General features: G+C 35.7%; 3 protein-coding genes across 8 annotated transcripts in view; 1 reads left to right on the top strand and 2 right to left on the bottom strand.

Annotated features, from left to right (window-relative positions):
• LOC107718968 (nectin-1-like) overlaps positions 1-14,593 on the bottom strand; it is a 20,390-nt gene extending 5,797 nt beyond the window's left edge. For all 5 annotated transcript variants that reach the window (XR_001637477.1, XM_016526228.1, XM_016526229.1 and 2 more), the window contains exons 1-5: positions 13,793-14,593; positions 5,022-5,393; positions 3,345-3,644; positions 2,452-2,569; positions 1,755-1,906 (exon numbers count right to left, since the gene is read on the bottom strand). Coding sequence is in view for 4 of the 5 variants with exons in the window: in XM_016526228.1 (XP_016381714.1) it covers positions 1,755-1,906; positions 2,452-2,569; positions 3,345-3,644; positions 5,022-5,393; positions 13,793-13,844 (994 nt within the window). In the remaining variant the exon portion in view is untranslated. The remainder of the gene's footprint in view (positions 1-1,754; positions 1,907-2,451; positions 2,570-3,344; positions 3,645-5,021; positions 5,394-13,792) is intronic.
• Positions 14,594-17,125: 2,532 nt separating this feature from the next.
• On the top strand, positions 17,126-19,535 carry LOC107719011 (thy-1 membrane glycoprotein). 2 transcript variants are annotated; one of them, XM_016526297.1, is made up of 4 exons: positions 17,126-17,220; positions 17,982-18,036; positions 18,636-18,968; positions 19,052-19,535. In XM_016526297.1, exons 2-4 carry the CDS (start codon positions 17,991-17,993, stop codon positions 19,153-19,155), a joined length of 483 nt encoding a protein of 160 aa, XP_016381783.1. In that variant the 5' UTR covers positions 17,126-17,220; positions 17,982-17,990; the 3' UTR covers positions 19,156-19,535. The 2 variants fall into 2 exon arrangements, with proteins under 2 accessions (XP_016381783.1, XP_016381782.1); XM_016526296.1 differs by lacking the exon at positions 17,126-17,220 and adding an exon at positions 17,611-17,699.
• Positions 19,536-20,125: 590 nt separating this feature from the next.
• The window catches only part of LOC107718996 (uncharacterized), a 27,166-nt gene continuing 25,111 nt past the window's right edge, over positions 20,126-22,180 (bottom strand). The window contains exons 6-7 of the mRNA XM_016526276.1: positions 20,603-20,731; positions 20,126-20,480 (exon numbers count right to left, since the gene is read on the bottom strand). Of these exons, the coding sequence (XP_016381762.1) occupies positions 20,215-20,480; positions 20,603-20,731 (395 nt within the window). The 3' untranslated portion in view covers positions 20,126-20,214. The remainder of the gene's footprint in view (positions 20,481-20,602; positions 20,732-22,180) is intronic.

The following is a 22,180-nucleotide window of genomic DNA, read 5'->3' as shown; positions in this document are numbered from 1 at the left end:
TTAGCTTAGAATTATGCATGCATGTACCATTTAATGTTTCATGCATGAGTAACAGCAGATTAGCTTGTATAAGTTGTATAAAAAAAAATATATATATATATATATATTTTTCACTCACCAAGGCTGCATTTATTTGATCAATAATACAGTAAAAAACTGCAATATTGTGCAATATTACTACAATTTAAAATAACCGTTTTCTATTTGAATGTATTATAAAATATAATTTATTCCTATAATGGCAAAGCTGAATTTTCAGCAGTCATTACTCTTGAGTGTAATGTCTTTAATGTCAAGTGATCCTTCAGAAATCATTCTAACATGGTTCTTTGGTGGTCAAGAATTTTTTCAGGATTCTTTGATCAATAAAAAGCATTTATTTGAAAAAGAAATCTTTAGCAACATAACATTATATACAGGTGCATCTCAATAAATGTGTGCATTGAATTTATTTAATACACGAGTTTCACAATTTGAGTTGAATTACTGAAATAAATGAACTTTTCCACGACATTCTAATTTATTGAGATGCACCTGTATGTCTTTTCGTTGCATCAATTGAATGTGTCCCTACTGAAAAGTATTCTTAATAAATAAATAAAAAGTAAAACATCACTTCCCGCAAACTTTTGTTCAGTAGTGTAAACACTTTTAGTAGTACACTACCATAATGGACAATGTCTAAAAGCAACAAAGCTCAATTTTGATTTCAAAAGGTCTTTAAAAAAGCAACATGGGTAGAAAGAGGGAGTAGGAATGGGGGAAACTTTTAATTTCTTTGTATATCTTACACATGGAAATGCAATCCCAGGTGCCATCACTACGGCAAAGACACTGAACCATGCAGCAGGCCAGAACAACACATACAGTACATGTACACACAAGTAAATGTAAACATGAAGTTTCTATAGACCACACCTTATGCTCACAGCATGCAAAGAAGAAAATATGACTCAAGAGATCCTCACAGATCAAGGTTCATTCAGGAGCCACATGCAGACAACTTGTAGTCACATGCAAAATGCTGCGCCAGCAAGCAAGTTAATCAAAGCAAAACCTTAGGGCTGAAGAACTAAATACAGGCAGGTAGTGAGCGTCTACATTGTTTATTGAGAAAACAATGGCATGATTAAGTGATGTTTCAGAGGCAGTCGAGAGTAAGCTTAAAGATTTACATGCATATCCACATAAAAGCAACAAAGCTCAATTTTGATTTCAAAAGGTCTTTAAAAAAGCAACATGGGTAGAAAGAGGGAGTAGGAATGGGGGAAACTTTTAATTTCTTTGTATATCTTACACATGGAAATGCAATCCCAGGTGCCATCACTACGGCAAAGACACTGAACCATGCAGCAGGCCAGAACAACACATACAGTACATGTACACACAAGTAAATGTAAACATGAAGTTTCTATAGACCACACCTTATGCTCACAGCATGCAAAGAAGAAAATATGACTCAAGAGATCCTCACAGATCAAGGTTCATTCAGGAGCCACATGCAGACAACTTGTAGTCACATGCAAAATGCTGCGCCAGCAAGCAAGTTAATCAAAGCAAAACACCTTAGGGCTGAAGAACTAAATACAGGCAGGTAGTGAGTGTCTACATTGTTTATTGAGAAAACAATGGCATGATTAAGTGATGTTTCAGAGGCAGTCGAGAGTAAGCTTAAAGATTTACATGCATATCCACATGCACAGAAGCAGTTAAGCCGCATGCTTTCAGTCGAGTAGGAAGTGTAAACAACGCACCTGTGACAATGACCTCAACAGATGCAGAGCCTGTCCCAATGCTGTTGGTGGCGTCACAGATGTATGTGCCTGCGATGTCATAAGTTACGGGACCTTTAAAGATCAGCACATCATCGCGAAGCTCTGCTGTACTCGGCATAGTTCCATTCAAGCTAGAGAGAGAAATATGGTTGAAATCAGGTCATGCGTAAGATTTGACTGATGTTAAGATGCCAACAACTGAAAAAAGCATAAATGTTTTGAATATGACAGATGAGTGTTCTGGAATTAATATTGAAAATGAATTAAAAGTTAAATTACATTTGTATCAGACTCTAATTTTCCACAAAAAATAATTTTGACTCGACCCTCAATAATAATGCACTTCTATTAAAAACAGACATGTATAGCCAGAAAGTATAGCCACGAGACTAGAAGAAACAAGATAAGCAGTTCAACAAAACTATGAGCTTCATATTTCACAAGAAATGCCTTGCCTCATGGATCTCCATTTTAAGTGCATTGCAAACAGAGTTTACATTATTTTCTGTGGTAATGACACATTTCTTTGGTATTGATATAATACATAATATTCAGTAATTTAGGCTATGGTATATTTTGAGATCATCACCCATTTCAATGTATTTTAACTGAACATTCTTTGAATGATAAATAAATTAGCACAGAATTGTTATTTAGGTAGACTAAAGTGACATACTATCTCCACTGAAACAAAGAGACGGGTGGGTTGGCATCAGCCAAGCAGGTGAGCTGAACGTTTTCTCTGTTCAAATACCAGTTCCCATCGAAGCCCTCTATTATCACCTCTGGTTCATCTGTAAACAAGGGGAAAATAGAGTATAAATTTAAACTTTTCTCTTTTTTTCTTTCCTTCAATGGTCACTTAATAAAATGGAATTTAACAGTAATGAAGATTTAGAATACAATTATTTTAATAGAGAACTAATGATGATGTATTTTAAATACATTTTAAATTAAAAGCTAAACTGCAATTACTATTAAGCTAAATTGAAAAAACAAACAAAACAAACAAACAGAGATATAATAAGTATTGTATTAATAAGTGCTAGACATAAATAATAAATTAAAATAAATTAAATAAATGAATAATTAAAAAATAAAATAATTTAATTTAAATTAAAGTGACTTTTAATAAATTAAAAATATGCTGGATCAAAAGTTTGGGGTTAGTAAGATTTTTAAATGTTTTGAAAGAAGTCTGAATTCAGCCACTTCTGTCTTCAGTGTCACATGATCCTTAAGAAATCATTCTAATATGCTGATTTGATGCTCAAGAAACATTTTTCATTATTATCAATGTTGAAAACAGTTTAATATTAATATTAATATTAATATTAACTGCTTAATATTTTTATGAAACCAGAGAGACATTTTTTTCTCCATATTTTTTTATGAATAGAAAGTTCAAAAGAACAGCATTTGAAAAATATTTTTTTTGGAACAATGTAAATATCTTTAATGTCACTTTTGATCAATTTAATGCATCCCTGCTGAATAAGTATTATTTATCTATTTTTTAATCTTACTGACCCCAAACTTTTGAACAGTAGTGTATAGCTGGTTTCTTACACTGAATGTTGAGCATCACACTGTCTGTGTATTGTTCGTCATTATATGTGGAGATGCAGGTGAGCAACTGTTGGTGTATTTCTCGACTGGGAACCACCAAGTAATCACTGCGCACAGTGACAGTCCCATCAGGGTTGCGTATCACCTGGGTGTTGGATTCTCCATCTAAATCAGTTTCCCATGTGATCACACTGGGTGGCTTCCCATTGGCAGAAACGCACGTGGAAACAGTCATCTTCAGATCTTTGGTTCCCGCTACTATGGAGGGTGTGGACAGACTCATCTGGATCATAGGACGAGCTGCAGGACAAATACATAGGCTTAGAACACTGGGATTTTTCATGCACTGCAGACAACCACTGGATTACCGTAATATTCTGTGCCATATTATGTTTTGCAAGATTTTCAGATTATTTGTGGGTTTTTTTCTCATTAAGAACTTCAATGCACTATATAATAATAATAAGACAAAGGCCTCTTCAACTTGAAAAATGATGCAATATACACAGAAATTCTTCTTCTGTGAAATCAAAAGTTTCACTAATCTCAAAACCAAAAAATAAATCTCAGTTTATGTGATGTGAGCAAAATCCACTGCAGCACAATCTTGGCTCCAAAGGTCTGTTTCATGCCACAGCTACATAGGCTTAGAACACTGGGATTTTTCATGCACTGCAGACAACCACTGGATTACCGTAATATTCTGTGCCATATTATGTTTTGCAAGATTTTCAGATTATTTGTGTTTTTTTTTCTCATTAAGAACTTCAATGCACTATATAATAATAATAAGACAAAGGCCTCTTCAACTTGAAAAATGATGCAATATACACAGAAATTATTCTTCTGTGAAATCAAAAGTTTCACTAATCTCGAAACCAAAAAATAAATCTCAGTTTATGTGATGTGAGCAAAATCCACTGCAGCACAATCTTGGCTCCAAAGGCCTGTTTCATGCCACAGCGGCTAACTGTAAGCACTGCAACAGTAAACTTTTACGCTGCTCAGGTACTGAGAGTAATCTGATGATTGTGAGTTTTCAATTAATCACTAAAGCTTAATCACCAAGGACTTACTGGTTTTATGTATCTGTAAGATATGCAAGATATCTAAATCTAATAAGGGCCTTGAACTTGTTCAATGTTAAAGGAACAGCTTACCCCCCCCCCAAAAAAATGGTTGAAATACTCCAGTGGCGAAGCTGAGGTTGGCCAGTTGAAAGCAATGGTTTATTTAAAATGTCTTCATGATGGATTTGTTTTTTACAAACACACAGCTTTTCACTTAACAAGATGTTAACTGATGGACTGGAGACGTGTGGATTACTTGTGGATTATTGTGATGTTTTTATCAGCTGTTTGAACTCTCATTCTGACGGCACCCATTCACTGCAGAGGATCCATTGGTGAGAAAGTGATGTAATGCTAAATTTCCCCTTCATCTTTTCTGATGAAAAAAAAAACAAACATCCTGGATGGCCTGAGGGTGAGTAAATTTTCATTTTTGGTGAACCATTCCTTTAAATCTTTACTTGCCAACTGACATTGAAGTTATTCAGCTCTTAAATCTCATCTGAAGTCATATTTTTAAATGCATAATACAGTCAGCGTTTGTGGTATTGGTGGTCTGGGAAGATTGCTGTACAGTTGGTATTAGGAGAACAGCAGCATTACATACCATAAACAGTGAGATTAACCATGTTCTCCCTGTTGCCAGCTGGGAAGGTTGTGTACTCGCAGATGTAGGTGGATTCATCCGACAGTTTTAGTTTGTTGAAGACTATGGTGGTGTCCTCCAGGGAAGGTGTGCGCTGGCGGACGGCGGGGTTCTTGAAACGCACACGCTCTTTGAAGGGGCTCAGAACCGACACCCCCAGGGCTGGATTGGCAATGGCGACATTCTGCTTGGTGCCATTGACAAGCTTCTGCCAGGTGACCTGTGAGATTTTTACAGGTGGGTTGCTGTTGACAAACTGACAGCGTAGCTCTACCTGTGAGCCCACAAATCCTGACTTACTGCTGTCCATCTGGACCATTTGACCATGAACACCTGGGAATAGAAAGATTAACAGTCATTTCACACAACATGTGGATGAACTGGAAAGATATCTAGTGTCAAATCAAAAACAAACAACAGAACAAAAAAAAAAATTTTTTTTTTTTTTCATTTTTATGAAAATATAAACATTTATTGGCTTATTCAAGGATTTTGTGCCATTCACAACTTAACTCAGAATTTAATGTAAATTCCAATTCAATTCCTGAATATGACTTGGATTTGAATTGAGGTAGGACCTCAACCAGGATATTTAATTTGAATTTAAAATTAAAAGGAAATGTATAAAACTGCTGTAATTTTGTTTAATTTATGTTTATGTTTAAGCAAAGACGATCAAAAGTGCTCACTCCATCCTGAGATATACTGTAAATATGGGTCCTGTGTTTTCAGAACTGGGCCAATTAACTTCCCAAATGGGTACATTCATCTTATCGGCTTACAAAGACTTCTCTGTCTACCACTACAATAGCATATAGAGGACAAGGAGTAATGAAAGATGGAGACGAGTCTATTTACAGTGGGCCTGTAGCTGGTAAATAAGGTGCAGAAGCTCCTTGCCACTGAGACTGAGGCTTAAATCTAGTTGTCTAAAATAGGAGGGTTTAAGAACCACGGCTACAATAAGATACAGAGAGGTACTTCACCCGCCCCGGCTAAAGGGTGTCTGTAAACACAGCTTGTGTTTACCTGCGGGACATGTGCGTGATACTCCAATCCCAAGCCTCCACGTAGCCAGAGGAGTCCTAGTGTTAAACCACTTAAAACAGGAGACAATCCCTCTCCAAAACAAGGCTGCACTTTTGTGAGGCAAAGTCCCTTACATAACGGTAAACACAACATTTTTTCCCCTCTTTTTTTTGTGGAAAATTCTAGTCCTTTCTGGGGCAGGGAGGTTCAGATATGTCAGTAGTGGTATTTGCATGTTTTAAATGATGACAAAAAGAGTGTATGGGATTCAAAACACAAGGATTTTTTTATTTATTCTTTTTTTTTAATTGACAGAAACGAGTTTGAGTAGGAGGTAAACACGTTACTTTGTGGTTAATTTTAGAGTTTATAATAATTAATGCCAAAATAGACAACATGGCTATATAAAACTGTTAATATAGAAAGAGAATGTAACCTGTGAAAAATAATTCATACATAAAAGGTAAAAAGAGACAAAAAATACAGATAATTAATAAAATTAAGCATGTAGCTGCATGGCAGAGTGTAGCCGAAACTGGTTAAACTGTGATGATCATAGTACAAAACTACTTTTTAATTTTTTTATTCTTTTTTTATTGACTGAAACAAATTTTGAGTGGGAGGGCAATGCATTACTTTGTGGTTAATTGTAAAGTTTATAATAATCAATACCAAAACAGACAACATGGTTAAATAAAACTGTTCATATAGAAAGAGAATGGAGCCCATTAAAACACACACTAAAATCTGAAACATGAATAATAATTGAAAAATGCGAGTCAGTGGCAGGCAGAAAGCCTCCTGGATTAGAGCAGACAGCGTGGGGGTGGGGGGGTTGGGACACACTCTCTTTCCCAGGCTTTAGGGCTGCTCATGAGCTCATGCTTTCCTGCGCAAACACAGAGAAGCCCTGCTGAATGGGGGCTGCTGGACGACAGGTTAGAGGATGTTAACGACAGCAGCAGATTACAGCACTCAGGATATTGAAGTTCAGCATTGCTTCCAACCACATGACAGAGAATATTAGTGCACTGCCCTATGCATGATGCTGCATTAACCTGCAAAGATACCTACATAAAGAGAGATGCCACAGAATGCCATCCACACATCCTTTGTCATTAACAGATAAACATTTACTCTAGAAATCATTTACTGTTTGTGATATCCATTAGTCATGTTTTGGGCAGTACGGCCAGATTTGCAGATCATTATTCGGGAGTAAGGTCAGGATTATGAGATTACATTTTATCAACTTTTATGAAAATATTCAACACTTAAAGTAAGTAATCATTATTTTAGGAAACATTCAGTTTTTGAGATGATTCATATGCTATATTCCCAGTCATTATTCATATTCTTTACTTCTAGCAAACTGTGATAATTATTATTATTTTATATCACAATTCAGTTTTTTTCCCAATATAAGATCGCAATTGCATGAAAAAAGTCTGTATTGTGAGATAAAGTCAGTTACATTTTTTTTTATTTTGTGGCAAAAAAAACCTGATGTAAACTGATGTAAATTCTGAGAAAAAAAGTCTGAATTTCGTGAAGTAAACTCGGTATTGTGAAAAAGAAATTCAGAATTCTGAGTTTATATCACTCACAATTCTTACTTTTTTCTCATAATTGTGAGAAAAAAAGTCTGATTTATGATGCAAGCAAAATAATCTGCCAGTATGGTAAGCAAAATAATCTTGTTTTCTGTTTGAAATAAGATTATTTTGCTTACCCCATTGGCAGATTATTTTGTTCTAAGCAAAAACTAACTTAATTTTGACTTGTTTTTTCTGAAAACAAGACAATAATTTTTACTTGTCTAGAAAATCCTTCTTGATTTAAGAATTTTTAGATATTTAGGCTGGAAACAAGACAAAAAATCTAAGTAAGAAAAGCATTTTTTGCAGTGTACTTCTTGTAAATGTGTGAAATAGCAATTATTTTAACAGTACCATCAGAAACACAAAAGCATTGCTGCGCTGCTGTTTTCCCTGAGAGCCGTCCATCATGATACTCATCACAATTTGCTCTATCTCTAAGCACTAGGCTGTTAATCTAAAAGCAGACCGGCAAAGCTGGCAATATCCGCAAAAGCGCTGCGAATCGCTTTAATACGCCAACAAGCCATTGTAATAGCAGAAAAACAACATTCAAGTCTGTCCCTAATTTTCAAAAAGAAACTAACTCATCGTGTTTAAAGACAATCCACGGACGCTTTATCTCAAACTCAATGACACAGATGCAGCCACCAATGATAAGTTTAATTAAAAATTATCTCACTTTTCTGTGATAATCACTTCTTGAAATACACAAAGGTTACTTATAGCCATTTATTTGAAAATATACTGTCATACATATAAGACTGCAGGTATGGCAAAAATCATCATCTAATATTCACTTGATGCTAGCAAACATAAAAGGGAACAGAAACATACCCACACAGCCTTGTCCATATCTCAATTAATTAATATTTTAATTTTAATGTTTAAATACTTACTCTTTTCCAGCTTGATATGCAAAGACAATAATAGTTAAGCTATTCATAGACTGATCGCCCACTTTGGCTCAATACACAACCAATGGAGTCGGTTTGAAGGCAGGATTATCCAATGAAAATACGGAGTAATACTGTCCATTATTGATCATTATTCTTTGGTGAATTTAGAGGTGCAGATAATACATACTTCAGCTTTAATACCAGTACTGGGTGACGCTAACCAGAGTTGAGCACTACAGCAGTACACTGCCTTAAGCAAACTATCATACTTAATATGATGTGCCAGTAAGCCGTGAGAGCCCTCTCTGTGAATAATACAATGAGGCAGGGTTATCAATTTTCACCAGTGGACCTTCCATTACATACAGTGACACTGCGCTACAACACTCGAGTTTGATATCTCTCTTTTGACTGGGTTTATTGGGTTTCTCTATAGAGGAAATGTTGGATTTATATACGCTCAATCAGCTCAGACATACAGAGGAAGATGAGATAAGATGAGTGTTGCTTATACAGTGTTTGAAGAAAACACATCTTTTTCACTGAAGTCTTGTTTGTTCATTTCACATCTGTCTGGGAGGATAGTATCATTGATCTTCTTTTTTCTAATTTAGTTATCTGCAGTCATTATGCTTAGCCATGCATAATTCGAGAAGGACAAGAGAACATAATGATCAGAACATGATACAACTGGAGAATACAAGACAATAACATCAGTACACGTGACAGAACACGAAGTCCTGTTTAGTTCATGAAAAAATCATTTTACTATAAATAACACTAAAATAACACTTACCTAGCATTTGAAAAATAAAAATGAAGGATTTTGTACACTTTTTCAGTCCACATGTGACGGCAAGTTATAAATAAACACTTCTAAAAGAGTAAAAACTCAATACTTGCAATTCATTTGCTGCATATCCAAAAAATGATTACACGCATGACGCCAATCTTCTTTTATCATTTCATGTACAAAAATAAAGTGCTTTAAAGGAACACTCCACTCCCTGAGAGGTCAAGTAAATATCTACAGCGGATCTAAATATTTATAATTAATTATAACTTGTTATGATTAATTATTCATATTTCCCCATGAGCTGATTCGCTACAACTGTTTAACTCTAGGAGAGTTGGAAAATTAGCCTATTTTCAAAAATAGTGGAGTGTTCCTTTAAGAACTTCTCAACTCTGAGAAAAAAAAAAAAGAATAACTTGCTTGGGATGCTTATACACTCTATATGGAATTTCTTAGTAGATTTATAAACACACACATTAAAATAGAGGATACTAAGACTTGTTTCAATCGTGAAAGATGAATCAACTGAATAAATGCTTATATTATAAATTCAAAAGTCACTGAGATTAATCAAAATCCCCACAACCACAGAAAGCTCTTACTCCAGATTTATTTGATATTCATTTCTGATGATTTCCCCCCCCATGGTAATCATTTGCATCTGGTGGGCTAGTACAGTTCTGCCATGACAACTCTCGGAGAGTTTAGCATGGTAATATACATGGCAATGTCAATGTGTTAGGTCTTGGTGGAATAGATCTGCAACGCTGCTGCTGCAGAGCAAGTACTGAGACTTGCTACTGCCAGTACAGCCATGACAGGCTGCTGTGAGCATGTAAAAAATACTGCTGCTGCAAATATAACATATATGAGACAACCCCATATAAAACATACATGAAATCACCCCGTAGCAGATCTATACAGGTGGAGCTGGGGAAGGTGGAGGGTTTCTGAAGCATACTGCAACTGCTACAGCGAGCACTAGTCGAGAATTTGAATGTCTGAGCAGCAAGCTCATTAGCTGCTTATACAAAAATAACCGATCGTGAATAATGATGTCATTATTTCAGATTGAGACCTATCGGCCTGCTCCATCTAGAGTTTCATGACAGAACTTTGTATTTGAATCATTTTAGTGATTAGTCCCTCAACTTAATCACAGCTCATCATTACTCAAGCTCAGAGGGCTGCGTCACATGTACTGAGCTGGCTTATGCCAACGCTGTGGTTTTAGTACAATGACCTGTTGCTGGAGTTCAGTCCTTTACTACATTACCCACGGACTACTGCACTGCCCGTTTAGAAAAGACTCCCAGTATTGCCATGGCAACGGGCCAGGGGATAACAGATGGTGGGAGCATGTGCTCAGTGGCAGTTAAAGAGGGAGCGCTGATAGTAAGGGGGGAAAGTGGGTCAGGATCAGCCACAGCAGGACCAGACAACGCTTAACACCAGACAGGCCACACACACACATATACAATGTTATTTAATAATTCCTTCTAATTAGAGCTGCAAATGGAAGAATTCATTCATATTTCACAGGGATTTAAAATATGCAAGTTCTCTTTTCATTATTCAAAAAGTCAAGAACTTTCTACATGACATTTCACATCTATATAGCAGCCATATCACCCTGTAGCCCAAGACTGGTTGCCCACTGAAGCTAAGCAGGGCTGAGCCTGGTCAGTACCTGGATGGGAGACCTCCTGGGAAAACTAGGTTGCTGCTGGAAGAGGTGTTAGTGAGGCCAGCAGGGGGTGCTCACGGATGCTGCACACTGGTGGTGGATGCCCCTGACACCCCTGACAATGTAAAGCGCTTTGAGTGCCTAGAAAAGCGCTATATAAATGTAATGAATTATTATTATTATTATTATTATATTACATTTAGTTATGCTCTTAGCAAATATTTTCATACTAAAGTGAGTTATGATACACATTATGTTAACTGACAAGTAGAAAAAATTATTTTTCAGGTGGTGTAAGAAAAAACTTGCACACTCTTCACACACGTCAAATTTCTGATGCTGTTAATCATTTTAGAAATCAACTGAGATTGTTCTTAAGGAAGTTCACCAGCTGCTAAACATCCTGCTGTTTCCTTTCTATATCAAGATGACATGAAGTCAAGATGACATGAAACCAGTTTCTGTGGTTGTTACTGATAACAGTTCAGAAATCATACTCAAGTTTCACCCCTAGTGATGTTCTGTTTTGGGATCTCCTCAAGGAAAAAGTAGTAAATAAAATGAGAGACTGCATTATCCAAAACAATAAAGACACAGCAATCCAAAATTTTACAAATGTTATACAAATTGTAATAACAATATTAAGCATAAATTGTTGTAATCAAACACAAATCTGACAAATGTCCATCCAAAAGTGTCATGCAAACATACAAATATTTTTGTACTATTTTACCATCTCTTCAACACTAGCACATTTTTCAAATGCTTGTTCAAACAAAGGCGAGGCACAATTCTCACTTCTAACTAGCAAAAACTAGTCCTAAAATGTCTTTTGTATGTGTATGTGTATATATATATATTATATATATATAAAGTTGTGTGACATGTTTTGCATATAAAGCAAAATATCAATTAATATTTGTTAACCTAATGTTGTGGCATTAACTGCAGGGGATTAAACAAGGGTGTTTGAATAAGGATTTAATTCTTACTGTAACCACATTTAAACATTTTGGGGCTCAATAACCTTTATAAAATCCACTAAAATGGGGATTTAAAGCATGATAAACTCTCATGATAAAGCTCTCAAAGATGCCAGTAGCCTATTTCCCACACTTTTACGTGACGTGACGTGCAGCCAAGTATGGTGTCCCATTCTCGGAATTTGTGCTCTGCATCTATCCCATTCAACACACACAGCAGTGAGTAGTGAACAAACACACACATACACGCACACAGTGAACAGCCATTTTTGCTGTGGCGTCCAGGGAGCAGTTGGGGGTTCGGTGCCTTGCTCAAGGGTCTCACCTCAGTCGGGGTATTGAGGGTGGAAGAGAGCGCTGGTCATTCAATCCCCCCTCCTACAATCCCTGCCGGTACCGAGACTCACAACTTTGCGACCTTTGGGCTACAAGTCCAACTCTCAAAGCATTAGGCCACAATGAACAACAACATGAACATTTGAGCAACATGTTAAGTACTGTAGTCTGTGTTTTCCAAATGTAAAAGTGTTTTGATTCACGTACTTAGAGAAATAAGAGAGAGATGGTCAATATTTCATTCTCCAGAGCTGATATATACATTAATAGATGAGTACTACAAACAGCACAAAGAAAATATTGCTGCAACTATATAAATCCAGCACGCTGCACATGTGACTGCTTGAGCTGTTGATTTATTCCCCAACCCAAGCGGATTGCCTTCACTTTCACGAAAAAAACAATCACAATTCACCAGATGTTTCTTAAATGTAGCATAGTGTCTAGGACATCTCAGACAGCCCATGTGTTTGTAAAAATACAGACTCTGCAGACTTACGCTGTTACATCACAAGCAGTGATTCTGATGTTACATACATTGGTAAATCCAGTTCAATTCAACAGAGCATGTTTAGTGCCAGAACGGAAGTAATTATGACAGTTCATGCTTAACCAGACCCTTGCATTACATGAATTTTAATAACATTTCAACTCTAAAAGCTGAAAGCTTTAAATATAAAGAGATATACAGTGTGAAATAATTCTGAACTTTTAAGAGCCACCATTCAACATATTTGACTCTTCGTTATGTTGTTCTCTGTGAAGATTTACATTTACATTAGAGACAGATGGATATTTTTACTGATATATGAACAATTCATGTATGTTCTACAGGAAACATGGGGTATTTAAATAATACTGTGTCAAAAAGCAGAAATAAAACAACGAAAATCTGATTCTGCATATCGGTTATAAGACACATAAAAATAATTGGTATTGGTCAGAAACAATACAATACTGATCAGTAGTGAAGAGTGACCAACTACCAGTTTGGCCAATATTTTGTTTTGTTTTTAAGTTACACTTTTCTACATAAATGATTCTTTAATATCGGTTATATGATAAACTGAGTGCTCTAAAGAATAGCACACGATTATTTTAATTAACGCCTAAGTTAAATGTTAAAGAAATAGCATTTTCTAAATTATTGTTGTTTTTGTTTTTATTATTATTAATATTATTATGATGATGATTTTGATTATTATTATATTACTTCTACTACTATTATTAATAATAATAATTTAAATGCACGTTTTCATGAATTATTTCGCGGTTATTGTTTTAAAAATCCTTTTAAATAGTCCGTAATAGTAAGCAATTGGTCTTGAAAAACAGAAGTGATCGACAACGTAAACTGAGACAGAGAGATATTAAAGCACACTAACAAGAAAGAGACTGTCTTACCTCGTGTCAAAACGATGGACATCAGCGGAAGAACCAATTTTAAAATCATCATGGTCTTGTTTAAGATGTACCGATTTCAAAACAAGTGGTGGTGAGGTATGAGTTTAACAGAATGCACAATCCCTTAGAGAACTATTATCCAGGTTACCCATGTATTGAGATGTTACAGGAAAAAGATATTCAGATGTCCAATTGTTAATCTGAACTTGTCAGCCAGTTCGGATGGACACCACGCACTGGACCGAACCCTTCAATACTCCGATTGAGTAAAACAATTACGCGCATCTAGACGCACTTTGAACTGCGCGCGTGGGCAGCGGATCGAACATAAAATAAAGAGATTAAAGAAGAATGGATGACCGTATCAACATAAACCTACGGTCTCTGTCAAGTTGCAGCCTAGACTAAAGACTGAACGGGTTTTCTTCGCTCAGTTGTTGTCCTATCGTCCTGGAGCGGTTATCCTCCTCATCCATGCGCTTTTGACAAAAGTCTCTAAGCCTCATCTGTTCCGCTGAAACTCGTCGTATTAATTTCACCTAACAGTAAACCCTGGTCCCAGTTAAACTGTAGGATATTTCGAAAACGTCAGTTGACGCAAACCAGCACAAAATTCAAAGTTGCGCCCAACTTGCAGCTCTCGTCTGATTCGTCGGGTGATTAAAGGGCAAGACGATTAATGGATCACAGTTCCAGGCGGAGCTCAACTGCGCAGCAGAAATAACAAGTAAAACGAAGTACAGTCTTGTGAATAGTTCCTCGTACGTTTCAACAGTATGGTCTATCACTGATCAGCTTTAAGGTGTGATAACACCCAGATTCTGGTTTATAAAGCATTTGGGATATGAATTTAAAGGCCATTTATTGTACGTGCGCGTCTCAAAGGCACAGTCCTCCACCTCCCTCTGGTGCTCAATAAAAGAATATGCAATTTCAGAACTGCATTGCAGTGTCCAATGCTCAAAAAATAAAGTGAGGACTATCTTTATGTGCTAATATAATGTAAAATGTAGTATATTTTATGTTACCAAAGACACTGCAATCGTATAACACCAGTTTAGTACTGTATAGGAGTACTTTAACTTTTGTAAAAACATTAATGCAAATGCTGTGGAAGGCAATTCATGCTGTATTTTGAAACAGAAGAGCTGATCTGGAAGCTTTTTTTATTAATAATTTCAGTACATGCTGTAATGCAAAGTAAACATTTCATCCCACTAAATAAAAACTTAATTGCTTCCTTAAACTAAATTGCACAAGGATGAAAAATTGCCATGACTCTACATACAACAAGTGGTTCAGAGAATGAATGAATGAAAACTCTATAAAAGTACTAAAATTGAGTAGAATTTTTAAGTTAAGTGGATGGAATTTAGATTATAAGTTGCAATAAAATTGCCTTGTCATTATATCATACTGATGAAAACATTGTTTACGGCAGTAGAATCTGATTAGAATTTATTCTTACTTACAATACTATTTGTAATATGACTATGAAATTCATTGTTGTTATTGTGTTATTTGAATAAAATTAAATAGGCATTTTTCATCTTTTTGTAGGTACTCCAAAGCAATGCATTAATGAGCAACATTTGTATGGTACAGATTAATTAATCTCTTCATTTGATGTGAAGGGCAGGTTGTCATGGCTTATTTTGATATCCTTTCAAATGTAAAACATCCTTGTTATCAGCTGAGGCAAATTAACAATTCAAAATAAAACAGTGGAATTAATTCTCAACCTCAGCAATGAGCTGTCAGTGCTTTTCGAAAAGCATACATTGTCACTTAAGGAAACACTAGAGATGTCACTCTCTGTAATCTCTTTAATAAATAATCATTCGTTCCCATGAAAGTAAAGCAACAATGAACACTGTGGTGTGTGATATTCACCTGTCTAGAAACAGCATTTGTCTGAGGTGCATCAGTCTTCTTCTGATTGACTGAAATCTTAGCGGTATTGAATATACCTGCATCAATCTTAGAAAATGACAATAAAGGCCTTTTACATGCTAATTTGTCCTCTAATTTAAATGCAAAGAGCAACAAAGAAATAGTTCACTAGGGCGCACCCACAGTGTTTACTGAAAATAAATGCAAGAGAATCAAATGATTGACGGCTGTCAGGGAACGACAGATCTGATGTATTTATTTCAGTTAGTAATGTTAAATATGAAGTCAAAAAGCAAAAGCAAAGATATTTATTTTGATTAATATTTATATTTCCTAAATTTATACTGTGTCATATTTAGGAAATGATGGCCCACTCCAAATATTGAAAGGAACATAATTTTTTATTCTATTCTGCTGATGTTTATGTTTAATTTTTTTCATAATATGATACATGTTTATATACTATATAGTTAGAAAAAAAGTAATCCATACCTCAAGGTTTTCCTTTATTAGCCTTCTATATCAACAGCAATTTATGGTGTTCATTAATCCTTTAGTTATCTTGAAATAACCATGAACAATCATTTATTTATTTTATTGAAATGATTTTGTTGTTTAATGTTAATTTATAAATATGGTATAGTTAGTTCATAGTTCAAAATGCATTAATGTTAACATATGCAGCTTTATATGTTGAAATGTATCAATAGAAAGTAACATTAACCATAACTAATAATTAATAAATGCAATAAATGTTGTTCAGTGACTGTACAGTCATATAGTAAATTGTCTCTCTGTTCATTAAAACAGAACCGATAAACTGAATTGATCAAAAGTGACAGTGAAGACATTTAAAATGTTACTCAAGTTCTGCTGTTCTTTTGAACTTTCTCAGCGAAGAATCCTGAAAGATTGTATTTTGGTTTTCACAAAAATGTTAAGCAGCACAACTGTTTTCAACATTGATAATAATAAGAAATTGCTCTTGAACACCAAATTGGCATATTAGAATGTTCTCTAAAGAATCAAGTAATTTCTGAAGAATGTGACACTGAAGACTGGAGTAATGGCTGCTGAAAATTTAGCTTTGCCATCACAGTAATAACCTGCATTTTAAAATATATTAAAATCGAAAACAGATTTAAACTGTAACAATATTTCACAATATTACTGTTTTTAATGTGCTTGATCAAATAAATGCAGCTTTAGTGAGAAAAAGACCCCAAACTTTTGAATGGTACTGTAATCGCAAACATAAATACTGAAACATCTTGTAAATGCATATGCATAGCTCAATGCAAAATAATTTCAAATTGTGGGAAACGCTGCATACCATTTGTTAAATAGCATTTTCTATTTCTTTCAAAAGGGGGAGACAAACCATTTTCCTTCTCTCCTCTCTCAAAACCTCTCTCCTTCTACTCCTTCCTCTATCCATAGAGCCGAAGCCTTATGAAGCACTGGAAAGGGTGTCCTGCCAAATGAAAACATCACTGACTGGGACTAAAACAGCACGACCATAAAGCCTCTGAAAGGTAAATGTATGAAACTATGTCAGGCCTGCTCAGGCAAAAGAAGATTTGGCCTGTGATTGAGAATTACGCAGAGATCAGCTTTTATGATATAAAAGATAATGTACATCCTGTCAGAAAATTTCATGACAAATTGTGCTGTATTGCACTGATTATTTTACATTAAAGAATGACATTGGACTCATTAAAGCAGCAAAAGGCCTTCATGATTCTCATCAGTGTATTTTGCTTTGGGTAGGTGAAATATTATGGACATACAGATATCTCATATGATAATGTTCTAGTATGTTGTGGTCTGAGACGTTGCATTAGTGCAGCACAGATGGGAGGGGCTGCTGCAGTCCACTGCAGTGCAGTGCTTCATGAGTTGAAATGCTATGTGAGGCAGTTAGGTGGAGCTACAGCACTACTGTTGTTGTCTGAAGAGCACAGTTTCATGGATGGTCCACATGGCTGACAAGACTAAACATTTTAAAATGCAGGTTTGTTTAACAGCTTGCTTTCCTATTTTTTTTTCAAACCATTTCATGCTAGATTTCAGGCTAGATTCAGTGGTCACTGTTGATGGTTATTTCAAAGAAAATTATTAATTCATCAGCAATGCTTTTCACAGGAAGGTTATTTAGACCTCCACACGCTCTGGGAAAACAAAAGATGTATTCGATTATTAGTCAAATAGTGTATATTTATATATGTTCAAATGTTTCTTTTCTGGGATATTTAACAGTGTTTTATGACTCTCCTTTTTCCTCTTTTCTACCTAGAGTTTCGCAATGAACACATTTAACTCTTTGTTTGGGTGGATTCTTGTTCTGGGAGGTAAGAAAATGATGAAGATGTTTTCCTAATGTTGCTTTTAATATGCAACCATTTTTAACCATTAAAATATAAGATTTTATTCTCTAAAAATATATTTAAAAGTTGTATTCAACTGTTCTAACGTCTTTTCTAACTTTAAGTTTACGAATTTCAAACTTAATTTAATTTCTTTCTTGACAACAGAAAGAAAAATAAATTCTAATACCATAATAATATATAATATAATATATAAATGTAAAAGTATACTTTTCTATGAATACAAAAATGTATCACAATCAATAATACATTACCTCATGTACAGCTAAAGAAAAGTAGACCTCTCTGTACTTTTTATTTTTTTTAAATGTAGCTTTACCGACTCACTTTTGTTAAATGGAAAAGAGCATCCAGGACAAAAAGGAGGCATGAGATTGAGCATGTGATCACAACTATATTTTTTTGTGAGAACTTTTTAACATAAAATAAAAAAAAAAATTTAAAAAAATGATTGAATGAATGCACTGCTGTACTGCTGAACTGTTGACTTTACAGTTATGTTTACAAAGCATCATGCACATTTGCAAATATCTATAACAGGACTTATGATTTCTCATCTTCAGTTCTGATGATCCCAGTGTTGTGTCAGGATGAAGAGAGTGTAATTACAGTATGCCAAGAGGAAGATAATGACCTCAGAGTGGACTGCCTTCTGGAGCCCAGACCCAACTACCACACAGACTATGAGTTCTCCATGTCCAAAGGCCAAAAGGAGATCATCATAAACACCAACATCTCTGGAATCATGCCTGAACCCAAGTTCAGGCATAACACATTTGTGACAGAGCTTGAACCATACGGATTCAGGCTGACCATTATGAGCTTTGCCATCTCTGAGAATACAACTTTCATTTGTAAAGTAACCAAGATCCAGAAGACTCTGTTTGTTGAATTAGGTACAGCAGCTCTATGGTGTCACTATATAAAACTAGAATGAATACTTTCTCTACCTAAACCTAAACTTGTCTTTGCCTTCCAGACAGCGTTGAGCCCTGCTCTGCCATCAGTGTGTTTCTGCTGGGTTATCCTTGGCTTAATCTTCTGGTTCCTCTGTGCATCATACAGCTATGGGAAGCCTTTTAAGAAACAGTCAGCTACGACATCATATTTCCAGAGTCTAAATAAAGTATTTCTGTTGATTTCTCAGCATATTTGGGTATTTTAAGAAATGCTGTTCAATCTACTTGCTCTGCCTTTACTGTAAAGTAAGTGCTGGTTGCTGCCTCTATGAAGGTATATTTATTTACTTTTTTGCCTTTTTACGTGTCTAGCCAAAGCACAGCTGAGGACATGTCCTGTGTGTAATAAGTTAAAGGATAATTAAGGTTCTTGACTGCTATTGAGGGGTACCAAAATTGTTGATAAAGTTATGTCAAACAATTGTACTGCATCTTAAAATGCTTCGAGTGAAATGCATTAGTGTGTAGATAAATAAATAAATCCCATAATTTATTGACTTCATTTCCCAGCACAATGAAAAAATACATGTCTATTTGATTTTTCCTCACAGTTCACTTGTTTAATTTTGCACAGTGGCACATTGTTTAATGTTTGTGTGAAAGAAAAATGCTTTAATGGCATATAAGGTATAGTTCATTTTGATCTTTAATAAAAAAAATGTCACTGGTATTACAGCTCTTCATTTTGTGAAATAAAATAAAGAATAAAAGTTGGCGTACTGATAATTTCAAGATTAAAATATGAAATATATAAAACATGGGTTAAAAGGTAAAAATGCAGGGTCAGAATGCACAGTACAGTATATGATTACCATTTTAAAGCACATGTGCAGTTATACATTTAAATAACATTTTCAAAAAAACATTTCAGAACTACGCTTTAATGGCATATAAGGTATAGTTCATTTTGATCTTTAATAAAAAAAATGTCACTGGTATTACAGCTCTTCATTTTGTGAAATAAAATAAAGAATAAAAGTTGGCGTACTGATAATTTCAAGATTAAAATATGAAATGTATAAAACATGGGTTAAAAGGTAAAAATGCAGGGTCAGAATGCACAGTACATGATTACCATTTTAAAGCACATGTGCAGTTATACATTTAAATAACATTTTCAAAAAAAACATTTCAGAACTACAAATGCCACACTTGATGGGAAAACAGACTTCATTAACAGTAGTTATCCAGGTACTGGCATTGGGTGAATTTCATCAATGACTGTGATTTGTCTTGGATCCCAAACACAAAATTCTTCAAGACCACTTGGCACCATGCCACAGTTTGGAGGGCACCAGGCAGTATCATAACCCATATCATGCCAGGTATATTGATGTTGATGACCTTGACGGTCAATCCTTATGACTTTCCCAACATTGACCTTCACTCTCAGAACCACTCGCTGGTTCTCAGGTAGATGCAGTGGCATGGACACACTACTCGAGGGGTAGTGGAGAAATTTCAGCGGGGGGGGGGCTCGGTTAAAATAGTGGTCCAGGGGGGAATCGCTCGAGACCCCCCTCCCCCCGGAGTATATGTAAAGGGTATCTGGAGGTCTTCTGTAGATCTCGGCTGACTCTCGTACACACCATGTCCAAGCATGCCATGAGTAGATGGACGAAAACCCTCGCGTTTAATTTTTTCAGCAGCCTCCCTGGATGTGCCATGATACATTGTATAGACATTACAGTCTGATGGATCTATGTCACTCTGGAGGCACGTTTGCACCTGGATAAACCACAATCGCATTATTCTCAAAATATCATGGAAAATGCAAACTCAGAAATTTAGATAGATATTAGAATTAAAAAATATATTTTATATTTACAATACAAACTCATTGGTAACACTTTAATTTAAGGTGTCCTTATTACACGTTACATGTACTTACTATTAAAATAACAATTAATTATGCATAATTGCATGCAAGTAACCCTAAGACAAACCCAAATCCTAACCATATAGTAAATACACGTAGTTAATTAATATTACTCAGTACTTATATGTATAATTACACTGTAACAAGGACACCTTAAAATAAAGTGTAACCAACTCATTTAAGTTGTTATTATTATGAGATTTTTAAAATGGATTTATAAATCAAATGACCAGAAAAGCACCAGATACATTTTTACAAAGACAAAGTGGTGACTTACCACTCATGTTGCTTCTAATGCTGATTGCAAATCTTCAGAAAGCAGGTATATATACTGTAACGGGGTGAAGAATCACACGACAAGTAATCTCAATCAATACCCCGGAGGGTGGATTTATTGGGGTGATAGGTGTTAGTGAGAAAGGTCCAGGTAGGTGCTCCGGTGCCGTGAGTGCTCTCTTCCGTCTTCCCAGTGCAGAGGGTCCGTGCAGTGCTCCTGTGGGGCTGGTCGGTCACACGCTGCTTTCGGTGGGGAAAATGAGAGGGCGAGTTAGTGCTCAGTCTCATGGAGGAATCTCCTAGATGGCAGGGCTTGCGTGGTTTATGTAGCCGCCACCTGATGAGGTGCAGCTGTGACCGATCAGCCTGTGATGATGATGGCCAGGTGCTCCTCACTTGTTTCCAGGGCGACACTGATGAAGCTTCGGGACGCTCGTCACAATACACACCACACCACGCAGGGTGTGTCCACAGCATAAGATGTTATAGTGACATTCAGTTTGTTTTTCTTTTAAAACAAATGTGATTTAAGTTCCGTTTCTGTTTACAGAACTGTTTTCCTTTTAATGCCCACCTAATCGCAAACTATTTACAGGTGTGTCAGATGGAGGCAGATTAATGACATGACATGACAGGTTACTTTCTAGAAATGTTGTATAAGCTAGCACTCTCTTCTTATTGCCTTGCATCCCCCCCCCCACATGACTGATTGATTGATTGATAAAAGTTTTTTTATCCGCAGAGAGGGGCAATTTAAATGTAGCAACATACTATAAATGAGATCTTTATAAAATACATACATGAAAAAACTACACCAAATACACAAACACCACATCTCTGTCACAAAGTACAACAAATCATGGACACATTTTATTAAATAGTTTCACAGCAGATGGAAGAAAATACCTTCTATGCACTCTAAAAAATGCTGGGTTAAAAAGGGACAAACCCAGCTATTGGGTTGTTTTGACCCAGCGGTTGGGTCAAAACAACC

Source organism: Sinocyclocheilus rhinocerous, unplaced genomic scaffold (assembly GCF_001515625.1).
Source record: "Sinocyclocheilus rhinocerous isolate Xijiao unplaced genomic scaffold, SAMN03320098_v1.1 scaffold753, whole genome shotgun sequence".
Lineage (NCBI taxonomy): Eukaryota > Metazoa > Chordata > Actinopteri > Cypriniformes > Cyprinidae > Sinocyclocheilus > Sinocyclocheilus rhinocerous.
Note: the sequence above shows the minus strand (reverse complement) of the source record. Positions and strands in the feature narration are given on the sequence as shown.

Excerpts from the sequence above, each read along its gene's own strand:
- LOC107719011 (XM_016526296.1), top strand. The coding sequence starts at position 17,658 with ATGGTCCACATGGCTGACAAGACTAAACATTTTAAAATGCAG. Across the intron at positions 17,700-17,981 it reads CTAAACATTTTAAAATGCAG|AGTTTCGCAATGAACACATT; the intron begins GTTTGTTTAACA and ends TTTTCTACCTAG. Across the intron at positions 18,037-18,635 it reads GTGGATTCTTGTTCTGGGAG|TTCTGATGATCCCAGTGTTG; the intron begins GTAAGAAAATGA and ends TCTCATCTTCAG.